This window comes from Macrobrachium nipponense, chromosome 35 (assembly GCF_015104395.2).
Source record: "Macrobrachium nipponense isolate FS-2020 chromosome 35, ASM1510439v2, whole genome shotgun sequence".
In the NCBI taxonomy this organism is placed as follows: Eukaryota; Metazoa; Arthropoda; class Malacostraca; order Decapoda; family Palaemonidae; genus Macrobrachium; species Macrobrachium nipponense.
The window spans coordinates 26,276,710-26,296,784 of NC_061096.1; the positions used below are offsets into that span (position 1 = coordinate 26,276,710).

The window sequence follows — 20,075 nt, forward strand, 5'->3', positions numbered from 1 at the left end:
AGAATATGATGATTTAAGTGCAAAGTGATTGAGAAGGGACTTACGTATAATGATGGTGTTTCACTCTGCCTTTTAAGTACTGCTTTGTGTCATTTGGATGTTTTGAGAAGGGTTTGGCGTGTAAATTAATATTATAATGCCTTGTTTTATGTATAAAGATATTTATGTTGCTACTGATTCCATAGTAGGAATTTTTTTGTATTAAAAGCATGCAGACTTATATTTTTGACCATGGTGGTGGTGGTGGTGTGATTTTGTGAGATATTCTTGTGTATTTTGTTGTAGAATTATCAATGTTTTCCTTTTATACTTATAAGGATTTTTTCTTTAAGGGTGTGACAGCGCTACATGTAGCAGCTTATCGTGATCATACTTCCATTGTTCGTTTGTTGTTGTCAAGAGGAGCTAACCCTAAGATGATAGTAAAGTCTCCATCCTCTGGTGTGTATTATTCGTATAGTTGTGTGTTCTTTATGATATTATTTTGTCTAGATGTAGAATATTTCATAGTAAAGAATGTTTGATATTGGGAAATGATTTTGAGATATGCATATGTTTGTTTTCCTGTCTGTGGCTGACAAGTTATAGCTTAGTTCAGGTGAATCAAAGAAACACCGCCCAAGTCAAGTTGCTGCTGAGGTGACAAACATGATGGGTTCAGGGATGGGGTTTCGCACATCATCTCTTGATAGACTTTTTCTTCGCCGCCAAAGGTGGAGTCCTGCTAAGCCTCAGGGCAGTTTGTCAGAATTGTCTGGCAATCAAGATACTGGTACAATAAAAACAAATAAATACTCTGAAAAACCTGTGTCATGTGAAAATATCTGTGGAGAAAGTCTGAAAAGATGGCCACCATCAAAACCTAGTGAGTTGGGTGTAACCAGATCCCTCCCACTTACCAATAGTGTGCGGACATCCAAACCTGATGAGTCTTCTCTTCGTAAATCCCATGGAAAGTTAAGATGTTGTGGAAGTATTTCAGTGGAAGATAACTTGGTTTTGGCTAGTAAACTCTGGTTTGTTTTGTGTGGTTTTCTGAGGTAAAGCTTTTATCTACAGTAATGATGTTATTTTTTGCAGCGTAGAAAGAAAATGTTCCAACTCCAAAAAGTGGAAGTTACTGAAATTTAAAACTACTTAATTTTTCACATTGCTGTTAGTACCTGTGAGCATTGCCATTTCTATAATGAGTAGTTGTTCTACATTTTACAAGACAAACCTCTGCTTATTGCTTGAAACAAAGTGTACAACCATGAAATACTTTTTACCTGTAGTCTTTCATAGAAATTACTAACATTCAGAATTCATATTTGTTTCTGAAAAAAATACTAACTATATAAGTTACATAGTATAATTAGCTAGTACGTAGTTGTTTGCATAATTAGTAAATTCTCATTGTTTGGATACTGCAATTAAGGAATTTTTTGCAAACCCTCAACCTTTGCATGGAGATGTTCATGATTTTGCCAGGCTGTTCTGGTTTGAGGGACAATTTCAGTTTATAGTTTAGCTCTGAAATAGTGTTTAGAGAGTAACAAAGTTAAAGGCTAAATTTTTCTTGCATTCTAGCCTCTTAAATGAATGTAATTATATTTTAAGATTAACTAACTGATACTTTTGAAGTTGATTCATATTTTCTAAGTTCTGAAATTACCATTTATGTAAGTGCATGTCATTTAAATGACCATACTGACAAGTCATAGCTTAAATCAGGGCACTGTAAGTGGCGTCGCCTCAGCCAGAAATTAACAGAAGCAACAAGCTCGCTGGATTTGAACATGGGGTTGCGAACTGCATCCTTGGAAAAAACTATTTTGTGTCGTCAAAAGTGGGATGTAACCAGTTCCCATAATAGTTTGCCAGAGTCACCTCGGACTCAAGTCATGCACAAGATGAAGGTTAAATACCAAGAAAAGATGCCTGTGTTTTGTACTGATATGAGAAGAATATGTGAGGGGAAATTTCTGCCTGCAAACTGCTGTGAGTCAGGTGAAACAAAAACCCCTTGGTCTTACTAAAGTTTGATTGAAGTCAAGAGCTTCCAAATCCTAACCCAACCGTATGCCAATATTTTTTCATCCTTACCTTTCATAAAGATTCAAAGCTGTGACATTTGATGACCTGACTTTCCATCCATGCTTGTTGTGCAAGGTTTGTTTTGCCTCATTTCAAGAAGGTTAATACATTAATCATCCATAGTGCTTAAGATTATTTACTCCAAAATAATAGTATTTTACATACAACTATGAAAGTAATGCATAGTATTATAAGCAAATATTTTTATTGCTGCAAACAGTCCTGTCATTAGAACACTATACCTCAAATGTGAAGGGCAGACTAACCGAGGAGTGACAAAATTATTGCGTGTTTAGTAGGTGAGAGATGCCAAGATGTTTTGTGTAGAGATTAGGAGAAGAGAAGATGGAACTGTTATAAGCAGGTAGTATAGATGTTTGGCAAGGACTTTCTCGCAAGGACTTCTTCTTAAGAAAGAAGCTTTGTAAGTAGTAAAAGCCTGAGCTTAAGAAAGTTCACCAAAGACTTAGTGTACCTTATTAAAATGGATGAACAGAAAACAAGCATAGGAAAAGCAGGTGCTTGATGATTAGGGTTGAGGTGGAAGAATGAATGTGCCTCCATCCCCTCAATCAGCATCTCATTGATAAGGGTGCTGAAGGTAGAAACTGTTTCCTTGGGAAAAATAGTTAAGTTGCCATAAATGGAGAATGATAATACGTCTTAATGGAGTATTTGCTGGCATTATAAGGCAAACCCCAATTTTGCGGTTCACATTCTGGAAAATTAAGAATGACCCCAATATCCTTAATGTTCACATCTTCCACTGTAAGTTATTTTGAAGCTTTTCACCTATATGTACTCAAATATTAATTCTGTTATGGGTCTCCCCATTGCGTAATATTTATTTTTCTAAATTATCATAACTGCATAAGCATAGATTACTATCTTGTCTTTTTCTCCCTTCTCGTATATACTGTACATAATGTAATGAAACCCTTAGAGTTATTGGCTGCAGCTATACCCTCAACTGATGATTCTCCTTTGCTGCCATAGATTTTCAAATTCTGGAGTGTCTAATATTCTTATGCATTTCCAGGTTTCTGTTGTTTACACTTGGTTTTTAATAAACCCCATTTTCACACTAAGAATGTGCAGTAAAGAGGGAATCAGTTTTTTTATGGAATTAATTAGAAATCGCAAGTTGTGTGTAAGGACCTGAAGTTGAGCACCCATGCCATTTGGTTTCTTCTTTTAGTTATAGTTTTCTTCAATGTTATCTCACAATTAACTGAATTTTAGCATTATGATATGCTATGGCTTTGAAGTACGATAATCATGTTAACAACATTTTCTCATTTTTCATGGCTGACAGGGTTGTGCCGTAAGTACTCCTTTGCAGTCTGTTCATTTCATCGTAAAGGCTTTGCCTGAACTGTATTGCTGCATCAGGTTTATATATAGATTTCAGTTTGCAAATGCAGTAGGTATCTTTATAATACAAAAATGACAAATTTTAACCAATTTGTATTTTTCATAACTAACAAATCTGAGGTCTTAACATTAGGATAATACTAGCGCCAAGCTGAAAACCGGTAGAATTAAAATGAAACTTGTGAGATCCAGGGACTATTGGCATTTATACCAGGTCACAGGGTATTGTAGTTCACAGAGTGCCCTTGGCGTCCTGTGACCTATCAGTTACTCTTCCAACCCAGTTTAGACTGTTAGAGGGGTGGTTAGAGGTGGGCCTTATCTGTTAAGACCTCAGGTTTGTTAGTTATGAAAAATACAAATTGGTTAAAAATTTGTCATTTGTTCATATACGAAACAAACCCTCGGTCTTAACATTAGGATAGACTTACTTAATGTATTCTAAGACAATGGACTATTAACCTTTGAACCAAAGATATATGAGAATCTATTGGTTTACCTCTATGGGTGTTTCATACAATGCCATGGTTTATTGCATTACGGAAGGTGGAGAGCTATCCGCTCTCATAAACCACTCCTGTTCCTTGTATCTGGATCTATTATTACCCCACGCTCATCCTATTATTGAGAGGAGTGTGTTGCTACTGAAAAGTATCCTATACTCTAGATTATCTTTACAGTATGGCTGTCCCCTACACCTGCATCTAGTCCGTTCCAGCTCATGATGGTACTCTCCTTCGTACTGCCCGTAGGTAAAGGAGTAAGTTAGAAAAGTAGTAAAGAAGAAAGACCAGTCATCTCATTCATTCTACTTTCATACCTTCATCTTAGACTAGACAAACTGACTCGCCAGGGGTACTGGATGCGCTATACCACTTGCTAGGCAGCCACCACTGGATCCAAGGAAAAATTGTCCAAGGATCTATGGGCAACATCTTTTAAATAAAAGGAAGTGAACCTTGTTTGGCGCCGCCAAATACCAGCTTTCAAAATCCTCTCCACAGACATATTTTTCTTGAATGCCAAAGGAGTGCTCAAGCCCCTGATATCATGAGCTCTAGCTCTCTCCAGGCTATTTGACCCTCTGTCTCCTGTCATGTATGCATTCCTGATCGTTTCCCTCAGCCAAAACGATATTGTGTTCCTGGACACTTCCTTCTTGTTCCGTCCTAAACTTACAAAAAGCCTTCGGCATCCCGGCCTGAGATGCCGCGTTCTTCTTAAGCACGCTCTTAGTACTGACAGGGCATAGCAGCATTTCTTTAGTCATTGTCTACAAATTCTGCCAGAGAAGGTATGGAAAAGGAGTCGAATCTGCCATCCACTACTGTGGGTTTTGAGTTTTGGCAACGAATTCTGGGACAAACTCGAAAACCATAGACTTCCAACCTCTCGAATGCTTCACCACACATGACAGACCATGCAGCTCCCCCACCCTTTTGGTTGAGGCTAGGGCCAATAGGAAGACCACCTTCAGAGTCAAGCTTCTATCTGTGGCCTGTAGAAGAAATGTCCACACCTTCCATTTACACGACCGAAGCTAGAGCAGCCCTGTATCCCTTTACAGCAGATACAGACGTATGCCTTTCTGTCCTGAGATATATCAGAAAATCTACTAACTGTTGAATAGTGGTTCCGAGTGGAGACAAGTTCCTTCTATGACACCAGTCACAGTACGTGGACCATTTTCCTTGGTAGACCGCCGCCAATGACTTTATGATATTTCCTGCCACCTGTGCTGCTGCTTTCTGAGAAAAGCCTCTCGCTTGCAGGAGATACTTGACAGTCTCCACCCGTGAAGTGATAGGGACTGCACCGACTGATGGTATCTCTCCATGTGTGGTTGACATAGTAGGTTGTTTCACGGAGATAACTCTCATGGACATCTATTAGGAGTTCCAACAGGCGTGGTAACCATTCTGCATTCGGCCACAAAGGGGCTACCAGAGTAATTTTGAAGTTCTTAGACCGCATTACCTTGTTCAGAATCTGACGGATTAGGCAAAATGGAGGAAATGCGTACACGTCCAGATTGTCCCATGAGTGTTGTAGCGCATCTTCTGCTACTGCCTCTGCGTCCGGGACTACTGAACAATACACTTCCAACTTTTTGTTGTACCTGGTTGAGAATAGGTCTATGATCGGCCTTTCCCACAATATGAACATTCTGTCCACCACTTCTTGATGCAAGGACCACTCCGTTCCTAGGATCTGGTCCCTGTAGCTCAATTTGTCAGCCACTGTGTTTCTTTTTCCTGGAATATATCTGGCTCTGATGTCTACTAAGTTTTCTACAGCCCACTGATGAAGTTGAACTGTTAATCAGGTGTAATTGCCGAGATACTAGGCCTCCTTGCTTGTTTACTTAAGCTACTACTGTGCTGTTATCTGACATCAATACCACTGATTGCCTCTTCACCCTCTCCCGGAATTCCTGTACCACCAGAAACACTGCTTTTAACTCCAACACATTTATATGGAGTTCTCTGTCCTTGCAACTCCACTTCCCTGAAATCATCAGCTCCTCTATGTGGGTGCCCCAACCTTCGAGTGACTCATCCGAGAAGAGCAAGAGGACTGGAGAGGGTTGCTGAAGGGGAACTCCCACTGTCAGATTGTTGTCCTGCACCCACCACAGTAGGTCTTTCGTCACCTCTGTCAACAAGAGAATTTGCTCGTACGGGTAATCTACCGTTGGCAACCAAAACCCCTTCATCCTCCATTGCAATGATCGAAGGTGTAGTTTACCGTGTGGTACCAGCTTCTCCAAGGAACTTAGAATTTCCAGAACTACTTGCCACTGTTTTGCTGGCTGTGTTTGCTTTTCCAGAAAGGCATTCACCACTTGTTTGCATTTCTCTACCCTCTGGTCTGTTGGGAACACTTGGCTTTTACTGTGTCTATAATCATACCCAGATACACCAGCCGTTGACTTGGATCCAACTTTGACTTCTGATTTATCACAATGCCTAGGCAGTGACAAAACTGCAGAAGGGTATCCCTGTCCCAAAGCAATTTTTCTTTGGACTTTGCTATCACAAGCCAGTCAGCTAAGTATCTTATTAGCCTGATCCCCTGAACATGCGCCCATGTCAACATGAGAGTGAATACTTTTGTAAAAACTTGTGAAGATGTTGTCAATCCGAAGCACAAGACTGAATTGGAAAACTTTCTCAGCAAGACTGAAGCGGAAAAATTTCCTGGAAGACTGATGGACTGGGATCTGAAAGTACGTATGTGTCCTTCAAGTCTATTGTCAGCAGAAAGTCCTTGTCCCTGACTGCTGCTAGAACTGTCTTTGGGGTCTTCATTCTGAATCTGGTTTTCCTTATAAACAGATTCAATGTTGACGGATCTATCACTGTCCTCCAATCTCTGTTGGCTTTGGGGACAAGGAAAATACGGCCGTAAAATCCCTTTGACGGAAGCGATACTTGTTCTACAGCTCCTTTCTCCATCATCTTCTTCATTTCCTCTTGCAGAATAAGAGCTTTCTGAGATTTCTGAGCATAGGAGAGGTGAGGTAATAGTTGTTCTGTCCGGGGTGGGGTCACTTCGAACGGAATCAAATATCCGACTGAGAACATCCACCACCCACTGCTCTGCTCCAAATTCCTGCCACACACTCCAGTGATTTGCCAGGCAACCCCCCACTGGTGTGGCTGAGTGATGAGAGGCGACCATTCTATCGTCTTGAGCCTCTTGCCCTGCCACTTATACCCCTTCCTCTGTTGGGTCTATTGTGAAAGGGCCGATGAGCTAACTTCTTTGGGGAAGAGGGTCTTGTTGATCTATTAGAGATGTTTTGTCTCACTGATTTCTTATGAGGTACTTGCTGATGTCTTACCTCATTAGAATTAGCCTGGCTTCCAGATGTTTTCCTAACTGCCTGCTGGACTAATCTGTCGTTAGTATCCATCCATCTGCTATCTATAGCATTTTCCAGTATGCCCTTTGGTAACAGCAATTGCGACTCTAGGATATCTCCATTCCGCATTGGTAACAGGGAATCCAAGTCAGTAGTGCAGCTTAATCTAGCCAATGCTGCATTTCTCCTCATCAACAGGATATTAGCCCATACATTGGCACTCAAATTCGTCAAGTACGCAATTGCTTTGGAACCTGATTGGAGCAATATGAAAAACATTGTCTCATCCACTACTTTTCTTGTTGCTTCTCAGGATGCAATTTTTGCTACTGCTGTTGACCAAAGGTCTAACCAAGAAGCAGTCTGAAAGATAGAAGAAGCCGTTGTTTCCAAAGTAGCAGCCTCTTGACAAGTCATCGATGGGCATTCCATCTTAACTTAATCCAAGGTTAATCCAGGCTTTAACCTTACCACATCTGGGTTAATTTGTCTAGATAGCAAAGGAACCATAGGTGTCAAATAATATTTCCTATGTTTCATCGATGGCGGGGGAATAAACTTAAATGATGTATTTGATATTAACGAATTATCCCTTCCAGCAATCCGTGCATTGACATGCTGTAAAACTGACTCCGCATGACTTGAGCAAGGTAATTCATACGACACCTTCGTATCCTTTTTCAGTCCCAATACCATATCGATTCCCGGAGGAAGTATACTGGCAGGTGCCTCCGTGCTCCTCAAAAGGTTATTGAATGGACGAATCACATCAACCACCTCCACAGATGAAGCCAGAAACTCATGGTTTTCCCCTTCCTCCAGTTCCAATGTATTGTGTTCAGCCGTAGGAGAAGCTAGTTCACTTCTATCCTCTGACAAACTTTCGGGTGCGTCATGACCATCCGACCCTACGACCGTGACATCTTTGATCTCTGATGGCCAACGTTGGCTCGATCTCGAATAGTCAGTAGGAAAATGTGACCACCTAACTTCTTCTCTACTCGCAGGTCTAGAGCGAGAACTCCGTCTATACCTGCAAGATGAAGGTTTTCCCGAAACCAAGCTAATTCCCTCTTTATCTCTATTAATATTATTCAAGATCATTTGACTATCATCTCTGACGGCCGTCGGGGAAGTTGACCTTGATCTCTCGTCGAGGCGAACAACGCCTTCCATCAGTGTATCAGGAGAGGTTACCAACTCTATTATTCGACCTTTTAATGGGAGCTTTCTCATCCTTTCTTCTTATCTTAAAAGGTCTTACTGGAGAAACTGGTAAACGTTCTCCGTTCTTCATTGAATGATGCCCACTCACTGTTGATTTCACCAATGGCAGTGGAGTCTCTGTTAAACGCTTTGTCCTCACTGCTGGCATCTCCGCAGCGGCTGCCATTCCAGCGACTGTCGATACTTTCGCTCGTTTGGACACCTGTAAATGACTTCGTCCGTTAGCGTTAAGTTTACCAGCCAGTCTTCTTCACTTTGTTACTGACAGGGATGTGACAGTCCTGACTCGAAGATGAAGAAGAATTTACTCTGCTTCTCTTGGCCCGAGGATCAGTCACGAAGTCCCGTATCCTCCAACGCTTTACTGGTACATGCAGTGACATCATTGAATGTTGTGATGACGCCAAACTAGAGGAAGAAGACAAAGAAGAAGACAATTCACGTCTTTTCTTTTTGTCTTTCTTATCTATTTTGTCCTCTAGAGCTTGTAATTTCTTCATGACTGAGGGATGAGGAACATTCATCGTTGGGCCCGGGTTGGTACGCTTGGTAGGCCTAAGCTGACCACATTCCTTCCATTCTCTGCACATTGGGGGCTGACACCTGGGACAAAGATGGTGATGCTCCCCCTCTCCCTGCTGGGAATAATGGAGCGTAATTATGCATAAAATGACCCAAAACCCCTCCTGGAGTTACCAATAACGAATCACTAGAAAAAACTGAAGGGGTATGGGAAACATCAAAAGCTGGTGACGAAACATATGGAGCAGTCTGATGTATTGCCGATACAAAAGAAGTTGATGACGCTTGGTCATCCAAAGATGCCGTCGTCTCCTTTCTTTTGTACTGGCCCTTCCCATAAAACTTCATCCATTGTTCCACCGACCAACCACGACAAACTGAACAAGGATTAGTGATAGTACATACGTTTTCTCTGCACCTATTACACGTTGGATGTGGATCTATAGATGCCAATGTTAAAAATCTTGCACAAGGAAACCCACTCGCTGCAGGGCATTTCCTTTATCTCTTGGGAGAACCCGAAGAAATTTCCGTTGGTGACGCAAAATTCTCCATCTCACAACGTACACACACCTAGCAGATCACACCCACACTGAGATCACCCAGAGAGAGAAAAAAGGAAAATATGAATAAAAACGGGCAAGCTAAACCGGCTTTAAAACAGATAGAAAGTAATCATGTCCTATCTTAAAGGCGGTAGGAAAGTAACTGATAGGTCACGGGACGCCAAGAGCATTCTGGGAACTTCAATACCCTGTGACCTGGTATAGATGCCAATAGTTCCTGGATCTCACAAGTTTTGTTTTAATTCTACCTGTTTCCAGCTTGGCGCTAGTATTATCCTAATGTTAAGACCTCAGGTTTGCTTCGTATATGAACAAACAAATTTTTCATACAAAACAATCATAAGATGTGTTAACCTGTTGCACCATACTTTTACTGAACAGAATGCTCCCACCACAGGAGCTAATAACCAGTTATTGGTGCCATAAACACCATTATGACACCTCTGTCAGGTATGTTATGGTGCCCCATAAGGCTCTGTTCCTTATGGCACTGATAACCGGAACTTGGCCCATGATGGCGCCATAAAGCGCCGATTTTTTTGATTGCCGATCACTGAGTCCGCCGATAACTGGAGACTGCCTGTATTCCTGGGACCACCCTCATCACAAGGGCTTGGACCTTTTCAGAGCTGCAGTCCTACATTGCTGTTGTGACTAGCAGCTGGTTGAGAGGTAGTGACATCTCTAAATAAGGGGGCCAAGAGCCTTTCTTAGCTCTGCCATCACCCACGTTTCAGCTCCTATCTCTTCCCAACACTTCTGCTTCTGAAAGTCACAATAAAATAAGGGTAGATACCAAGACTGAGGATGAGGGTATCACCTAGGACAGTGGGGGCATCCTGTTCAGCTAAAACAAGTTGCTGGAACTAGGACATTTCTTCACAGAATAAGACATCTTATGATTACTGTTTTTTGTTAGGCAAATCCGTACTGCAACATGTATACTGATATATTGCATAGGGGTGACATTTGTTTTAAATATTAAAAATAGGCACAGTATAATGAATCTGCTTACCTCAGCTTTATCTCAGATTGATAGTCAAGAGACCAAATAATTAGTTAACAAGAAATAAGGTCAACTGTATAATCAGAGAAAGGTCAATCATGTATGGGAAAAAGAAAAGTTTCAGGTAAAGGTTTCTCTTGTAGCTAGTAGTACATATTAGAGAACGTAGCTAGTATTAATAAACCAGGATTAATCAAATTATAAATGAAGTTTAGTTATTCAGTTGAAGACAACAGAGAAATGTATGTAATGCCAAAGGGATTTATAAACCATGTCATTTGAAAGCTGTGTACTTAGAGTATTTGGCTACAATGAATAACTACTGGTTCCATGCAACGTAAAAACACCATACAAACAAACATACAAATAAATAATGGAGAATAAAAATCCACAAATGCCCGTACATGTCTGGTAAGATAGCCAGTGTTGATAAAAGGACCTGCTTAAACTTAGGAGTAGAGTAGATCTGACTTTATTGTGGTGATATTGAGAAAGATGAAAAATGTTGCTATACTGTATGAGGATTTATTGCCTAAGTTATAGCCATATTTATGTGGCATTCTTTTTTCTTTTTTTTCTTTGTTACTGGTTTATATCTTTAGCCCCTGCCTACACCAACGAAGGTATTTCCATTATGTTTGTATTTTGATTTAATATATATTTTATTTTATTTCTATTCTTACACCGTATTTACTTTCAATTTCCACAACTAGGCTTCTATAAACTCTTGATCAATCGTTATTCCTCAGACCCATCTTGAAAAAACAGAGATCCTCCTGAAATCACAGAGTTGAGGTACTGATCTTCATAGATCTTGCTTAGGCATGCATGTCAAAGACCTTAGTGTGTTGGCTAATACTTCAGTTTGGAAAAGTACTGTATATTTTGCTATACTCACTGTAATGTATATTATATGTTAAAGTATTCCAAAAGCATGCATATAAAGAGTTCTATCCTCAGTTGATATCAAGAAATTGGTTGTAATTATATACAGTTACAATATTAGGTTAGAGAATTTAACATGCTTGTTATATATTAATATACAAAAAATAACCTTTTCAAGTGATTCTGTAGTACTTTGCTATGTATGCACATTGAGTAATACTGTAAAGCATGCCAGTACATAAGTTCACATTGAATGTTGCAATAAATACCTTTAATTTTCAAAATTGTGAAGCCAGTAAACTACACTTATGGAACTTTGCACTCTGCAATATAATGTAGTACAATATTATCACTCGGGAAATGTGTGGTGTCCTTACACTGGTGCTCATTTGCATACATTGCATGATATCATTCTATATGAGAATAAGAGTTATCTGTTTTTAGTTTAAACTCTTGTCTCCATATCTTAGAACCATAATCATTTGGAAGAAGTGTATAAACTCAAGAAGTTTCTGCTCTCTGCGTGAATGGAATTCAAGTTTGTATCTGTACAATTAGGAAGAAATTTCTATTTTTATGTTACAGCAAAATAAGTTTATTCTTTTACGTATTCTAGTATTTCAAGCCAATTTAGTTAAACATTATATTTTCATATTTTACATTGGAAATAAGAATGTAATGTCAACTACATCCCTAATAAATTGAAACCATTTTCTTTGCAGGTACTGAACGTGGTTATGAAAGAGTGGAGCCCATCCTCAAGTTCCATGTAGGATCTACTTTATTGCACTGGGCAGCTTCGAAAGGTTATGACGATCTTGTTGCCGATCTCTTGGCAAGAGGACTCACTGTGAGTGCGATACTGGTGTGCACACTGTATTGTTACTGTGATCTTTATATGTTATCATTTTTAATGATACCAGAGTCATATTTCTGGGTTTTGGTTGTGCCCAAAGAATATGTTCTTGCATAAGAGATGAAAATTGTATCAAGGTGGCAGGTCTGTTCTGAATTCAGTCGGTCTCATGATTATCTTCATTATATTTCCAGGAGATCTTTCTATTCGCCAGCTATGTGACAATTATGACAGTTGCCTTATAGTATTAGACATGTTCATGAAATACAAATTTCAGCCATATGTATTTATTAGTGATTATTATTGTTGATAACATTTGGGATATGAGGGACTAGGTGACAATTATTAGTACTGGGCATTAAAGCTGCAACATGTAGGCACCTTCCTTCTAGGTTGACGCAGGGGATCGTCTAGGCCGCACACCTCTAGGGCTGGCTATGTGGGCTGGTCATACAAGCATTGTGAACACCCTCCTACAAGAAAAGGTTGCTCTTTCCTCGGAAGGTAGGCTGTGGGTTTCACTTAAAATTGGAAAAAGATATTTATATGTTTGTGATGAACATTTATATATATTGTTACTGTTGGAGAAATTGTAATTTATTTTTGATAATGGATCAGTTATATCTTAGTTGTAAGTCCAGGCATTTGTAGTTAGATTACATTTTTTTAAATACTTCTATTCTCATTTACACTAGAATATACTAATGGGAATTTAGTTATATATTATAATACAGTATGCATTCATAGTATGTATAACCCATTCAGTCTACTAACTATGAATATTTAGTATCATCCCCAAGCATCTCGGCATGTGCAAATGGACATGGCTACAGTTGGGGCAAATTTCAGGATTTGGTCATATTTGATATAAGCATATTTATTTATTTATTAGATAAAGATACAAGTGTAAACTGCAGTAGAAAATAATGTAATAAATACAGAGCAACATTTATTGCAGTTAAACTTTGTTAAAACATGGAACAAATGTGACATTCTCAACAGAACAAAATAAGAATGTAAAGATTAAAGTCCTCACAGTATTACAAATAAGAAAAAAAATTTTAATCTTCAAAATATGAAAATACTTTGGTTTATGTTCTATTTTAACCAAGTATGCTTAATTTTAATGAAGATTGTAATCTTCATCCTCTAGAACATACAAAGTTTTGATACTTTAGGAAGAAAAAATAAGCATTGACTCAGTTTTATTGTCCAACAGTGATAATACTTGAAGAATGTTTGTTTGTAAAATAAATGGTTTAACTTTTTTAAAACTGCATTCTTGAACACTGCATTAATTAAGTGTGTGCCTGAGTGCTTTTACTATATTCTTCCAGACAAGGACTGGCGTTGCATATCATGTGAGGAAGTCGGCTTGTCTATAGTACGGGTAATAGAGGAAACTGCAGTGTGCTCTTTAAACGCATCACGTGACGATGGTTTTACTCTTCTTCACTTGGCAGCTCAAAATGGTTACCCTAACATGATGCACCGATTACTTTCACTCAAAGTAAGTAGAAGAAAATGAATCTTCCCTTCAAAATTATCCAGAGACGTGACTGTGAAGCAGAGATTTTGTTTGCGATAACGCTGCACTAAGTAGAACGCAGCTAGAACCAAATTACTAAGGAAAATTGATCTCAGTGGACTGTAATTTTGAATTGCTGAAACAACATGCTTTTGGCAGAAACTTATTTTTAGTCTGTAATGAATATGTGTACATGATACATATTACTATACTTTGTTCATATATCATTGTGTATGCATTTTACACATACATTGCTTATACAGCACAGTTATCATATATTTTGAGAATTTTTAGCCTAAAACAGAATGGATAACTATGAAATATGCAATTTCAAAGTGGAATGTGTTTCTGAATTTTTATGCAGAAAGTGGCCGTGCATGCTCAACATAATACTCACAGTTTACATTACTTTTACAGTGTCTCCCCATCTTATGAAGGGGTTAAGTACTGAGAACCATGTTATATCCATCTTATATATAAGTTGTCTTGAGTTGGACATCATAAAGGATATGGAAAGCAGAGATGACTTGTGAATTTTACAAAAATTCATAAGTATCTGTATTTTATTGTGGTGAAATGCTAACTTAAAAATTGTGAAAAGAGAAATACATTGAAAAGAGAAAAACTGAGAAGCACATACTATATATAAGCATAACCTTTTCAATATTTAAAGAGTTTAGTAATCCTGAAGATCTCATAATTTATAATTTTTAACATTTTAGCAGCAATCTATTCTTTGTTTTGTATGTACGTTGAAAATTTGTGTAAGCCACAAGCATTACTACTGTACTATAGTACATTGATATTGTTTAAAGCAGTGTTTAAAATTCTGTAACAAAGACAATTTATAGTTTGTGATTTTTATTTATCCATAGATTTTCTTTCTGTTTAGTACTTTACATTTGAAAAGTATTTACTAAATAAATCCTTGTATGGTGAGGGAAACTGAGAAACTGACTTATTTTATATTTCCTCAGATGTCAACAGATGTGATTAATAATCAAGGAGAACCTCCCCTCTTTGTTGCAATCCGAAGCAATCAGCTTGCTTGTGTACAGCAGCTAATCAATGCTGGAACGCGTCTCAGCATTGTGGACAATCGAGGTGGTTCTGCTCTTCACATGGCTGCTAAGAATGGCAATGTCACTGTCATTGACATGCTACTAACTACCTCAGAACTTGAAGAACGAGACATTGATTTTAATCGGTGTGACAACATTGGCTATACACCAATATATTATGCGATAAATGCTAGCAGGTAAATATTTTTATGTTGGGAAAAAGTGCTTTCTGATTTGTTACTTCATTTAATACGAGACAGAAGTTTATTAAAGATAGTTTTTAATGTTATACATTAAAAGCACACCAATTTTGGAAACCATCAACTAGTATATGAAAGCACCAGAAATCTATGGGAACTATTAGTGGCCCGATAATAAAGCTGAATTTTTATATTACAAACCCTTTTATCAGTTTTTTTGCCCCATCTTGTTAAAACCTGAAAGTCGAAGAATATAATGCGCAAACCCACACCATTTTCTGTCATCCTCCCAGGCTCACTCTTCCGCACAACTCTGTTGTGGGCAGATGTATATTGAGTTACTCCTCCAGGACTAGCAGATATTTTGCATGATCTGTAGTCTGCCATTTCATTTGGATTTGTAGAGAGTAATGAATTTATAATTATTTTTATTAGTGGTTCTGGGCTAGTGACATTACTTGTCACCAAGTGTTACTGTGAGCACTGTTTTCCAATGTTTCCTTTGCTTTCTGCGATTGTTTAACTAACCATTCTAGGCCTATTTTTAATTATCATATTCATTGGATTTCTTCTGTACTAGTTTTCAGTAATGATTTTTCACTTTAAATTTTTGACATTAAGTACCGTATATTTCGGCGTATAAGTCGACTGGAAGATAAGTCGACCCCCCAATTCTGAGTAAATTTTTATGATTTTAACTAATATCGGGTATATTAGTCGACCTATAAAATGTGAGGCCAACCGTACGCTGAAAATAAGCAGCAGGGTAAAATGTATCATATAAAATAACCTGAATGTTATTACGGTACATATTTTGCTCTACTTACCATAAGAAATACAGGTAATATACTCGGTATATTAACAAATCTGTGTAATATATAAAAGATGAATATCGGCAAATATGATTAGAAATGACGAAACGAAAGATACGTTACTCGAGTGTAATGTAAACAAACAAAGCGCTAACTAACGCTGCATAACAGCCTACGTATATATGTATGTAAAAACTGCCACTCAAGTTAATGTTTTGATTCGGTTGTTAAAACGACGTGCCGGTATTTTATTATTATGTTGGAATATTCCTTGACCATTGGTTCTTCTATGGCATAAACAGGCTCATTTGAGGGAAAACGAACCTGCAGTTGATTCACCAGATTCAAACTGGGATCCTTATGATGAAACCGTGAATGATAATTTGTCTGATGAATTGTTTAATTCAAGTGGCGATGACTCAAGTAATTTTGAAGGATTTTAAATACATATTTACTATTAAATACAATTTTTTTTATTTATTTAAAGTGATAAATAAAGATTTCATACCATAAATGTTTTTGAACAATACCCCGGTAAATACAAAACTGTCAAGAGTGAACACATCCTTCTCAATTACTGTACTACAAATAGCTACGCAATGTTTACACTTGCTGTGCGATTGGGGTTTCTCTAAGTTACTTTGATTTGTTTCATTTTATTTAAGGTAATGGATGTTCTACTGTATTATTATTGTCGTATTATAGTGTGAAATGTTTTTAATACTGGTATTTACATACATAGTTACCTCAACAAGGCTGTCATTGTTATTAGCCAACTGTAAAGCCTGGATTCTTGTACCGATATGCCAAAATAATAAAGATTCATTTTTTGTTACCGTTAGATAAGTCGACCCCCTAATTTTGGCATGATTTTTTGGAGCTAAAGGGTCGACTTATACGCCGAAATATACGGTAGATTCTTTCTTGCCTCTAGTGTAATAGGTTAACTTTCAGTTTTCCATTTCCTAGTCACAATTATTATATGATTGATGGATTTATATAGGAAAACTGGTTTGTTTCATCATATCCCTTCTTTGTGGTAACAGTCATCTTCAGACACATCTCAGAAGATGGTCCTTCTTTCCACCTTTTTGAGTATGCATGTAGGTCTCTGGGCACCCAATAGTGTCTGTTTTTGAACAACATTTGTGGAATAATTACTTAGAACATTTTATTTAAAGCCAGTCACTTTTTATTCACTTTTCAGTTTGGTTTGCTTTTATCTTGTTTGGTGTATGTATATTCTGACAACTTCATTCTTTTCACCTTAAAAGTGTCATGAGCCAGAACATCTTGGTAATTACCCATATGTATCAAAGTCTGTAAGTATGATAATTTATCCTGAACACCACACATAAATGTATAAGTTTAAAATTTAGAATTACACTAAAAGATACAATCATTCTTACAGTAGGTATATTATCATTGTTTCCATTTTCTTTTAAAGGTACGACATTGTGCAGAGATTCTTGGAATACAGTTTAGTGAAGAAACTGCATCCTAAAGCAACAAATTCAGAGACACTTCTACAATTTTACACAGAAAGAAACAACCTTGGTCAGTACGACAATGCAGTAGTACGGGTTTTAGAGTGCGAAAAATTTCTCCACCGTGACAAAGCAAGTGCTGAAATGTGTCTACGTGGGCAGCTAGGGACCACCGAAGCCAGCTCAAAAGCCCGCATGCAGCTACAGGCTATGTATGAATCAACAAGAGCTCAAAGACATTGTTGGAATTTCTGGTTTTTCCTCTCCTGTTTTCTCCTCCCTTCCGTCTTTTACTATTTGGATGTCTATACAGATATCCTCTTGGCAGTTGAGTACTACAGAGATGCTTTGGAATCCACTGGAAACACAACAGTTGGAAACACTACATATGAAGACAAGAACAGAAGTGTGCTTGAGGTGCAGGAGGTAAGATGTATACAGATGTGTTTTTATAAATCATTTAATCAGATTTCCAAATTAATTTTATAACTAATTAGTATTCTGTTATGAATTTTATCCCATTTGTTTAATCTTTCTGTTAATTGGGTGCAAATATTTTTCTTTTGTAAATACTTTAGATTGTACGTTTCTCATTTTATGCCAATTCTTCAGTCTGTTTATACAGTACCAATCATATTTTGTTATAAATAATTTTTTTTTTTTTTCAGGAATATTCTTCAGGGATCATGGATATATTTACTGACATCACAGATTCTCCAGACAAGACAAACTTTGTTTTGACAGTTTTCTTCATCCTGTTACCCATCTCCTTGCTGTCTATGTGGAACCTATATATCCATGTCACACAGCCTGACATTTTACCTCAGTTCCGTCGCCTCCCAAGTTTCCTGCGTGTTTCGGTTTACACTTTCATATTTCTCACTCCACTTGCCCCAGTCATGGCTTACTTGGAAAATACTTACGCTCAAATGAAACACATGAACGTCACTGCTAGACAAATGCAAGAGGTTAGTATTAACGGTTAAAAGTGTATATATTACAGGTACATTCAAGTCTTTAATTTAATTACCTCTGATGCTGAATAACTCAAATGTTATTTATTGATTGTAAATTATATTGGAAAGTTCTTTGAGCCACATTTATAAAGAGATGATAAGTAAGGGACAGAAAGCTTTGCAGATGGGGGTTGAAGGGTTGCTGCAAAGAACTTTTTTGTCTACATCTTGCTAACGTGAGGGACACTTCTGTATAAATGGTGAGCTTATCTTTCTAATTTAAGTGAAACTATCCGTATAGGTTATATAGAATAATTCAAGAGACAGCCCATGTAGTATTTTAAGAAAAAATCACCGTAAAAGGGTTATGATTTCTCGTGTAAGTGATAATTTAAGTTTGATATCAGGTATATAACAAACTTTGCTAACAATTTGTGCATATGTTTTATTTTTAATTACCATTTGTTCCGATACGTATACAAACCCTCGGTCCTTTACATAGGAAGGTAACTAGCGGCAGCTGGGACGGTCGTAAGCTTCGAACAAGGGGAGAACGGTAGTTAACTGCTTGTCCGATCGTGCGCGCGCGCGCGCGCCCCCGAGAGGTGAAGAACCACTTTTGCTTTCGGCGGCCGTCGGGTGTGAAGGACGTGTTCGTCATCGCTCTCTGCCCGCTTCATCGTCGTATGCTTTGTTTTATTTATTGTGTTTTCTACTAATGGTTTGGTTTGACTTGAAAATGAAACTGTAAGTACACTGTTTTCATTTTCATTACTTAATTATGAATCAACATGGAGCTATCGCCGTAGAGACGGCGATTTCCGCTCTTTTCATGAATTGAACCCTTGGAATTATGTCTCGGTGCCCGAGGGCGGGCGCACTCGCGCGAGTCATGTATTTTGGGCGAAAGTGTGTAATTGAAAGATGTAAGTACTCTTTTTCATTATATTTTTGCCCTGTGCGTTCGTTGCCGAGAGCTTGATTGCGCTCTGGCAAGAGCCTCTTATTGTGTATGAATAGAATGCAATGAAAGTGGATTCGCAATGCAGTTTTTCTTTTCATTTTCATTTATTAATTGCATCAAATTTAATTTTGGATCAATTTCCGCTCTTACCCGGGAATTAATCCTTACGATTTATTGCTGTGAAAGTGAAAATAGCAAGTGCAGTATTGTTCATTTTCATATATATTTATGATAGCATCATATTATTATGGATCAAGTTTCCGCTCTTACCGGGAATTGATTTTTCCCTCTTTAAGTTCTATGAAGTGAATCGCAAGTGCAGTATTCTGTTTCAATTTTCATATTACTTTTCACTGCTGTGCTGGTAGGGGAAAGCGAAGGTCTGCCAGGAAGTCGTCCGGAAAGCTCTCCCGCGACTCCCTTGGTATCCGATCTTCGTCTTCTTTCCTGCCCCCCCGCCTCAGCTTCCTCAGTATTTTGTTTTTGGGGTCTCCTTCCTTCCGTTGGGTGGGGGCATGTCTCCCCCCCCGTGCGTGAGGAAACCCCCCTCTTACTCAATCTGTCTGTGCTACCGCAGGTGCTACAGCCGTGGGAGACGACCTTGGACAAGTATGGACCACTGCGGCTGCAGGGCGTGCCTAGCATCCACGATCTGCTGCAGAGTCTAGCGAGGTCTGGGGCGGTGAC

The 20,075-nt window shown here is 38.3% G+C and overlaps 1 protein-coding gene across 7 annotated transcripts in view; it reads left to right on the forward strand.

The window, feature by feature from the left end:
• Positions 1 to 20,075, forward strand: part of LOC135208498 (uncharacterized) — a 136,424-nt gene that overhangs the window by 48,023 nt on the left and 68,326 nt on the right. For 5 of the 7 annotated variants that reach the window (XM_064240742.1, XM_064240743.1, XM_064240746.1 and 2 more), the window contains 9 exons: positions 333 to 441; positions 599 to 865; positions 1,714 to 1,989; positions 12,247 to 12,374; positions 12,773 to 12,884; positions 13,718 to 13,890; positions 14,886 to 15,166; positions 17,429 to 17,894; positions 18,137 to 18,436. In XM_064240742.1, coding sequence (XP_064096812.1) covers positions 333 to 441; positions 599 to 865; positions 1,714 to 1,989; positions 12,247 to 12,374; positions 12,773 to 12,884; positions 13,718 to 13,890; positions 14,886 to 15,166; positions 17,429 to 17,894; positions 18,137 to 18,436 — 2,112 coding nt within the window. The remainder of the gene's footprint in view (positions 1 to 332; positions 442 to 598; positions 866 to 1,713; positions 1,990 to 12,246; positions 12,375 to 12,772; positions 12,885 to 13,717; positions 13,891 to 14,885; positions 15,167 to 17,428; positions 17,895 to 18,136; positions 18,437 to 20,075) is intronic. The other 2 variants (XM_064240744.1, XM_064240748.1) reach the window with 2 other exon arrangements.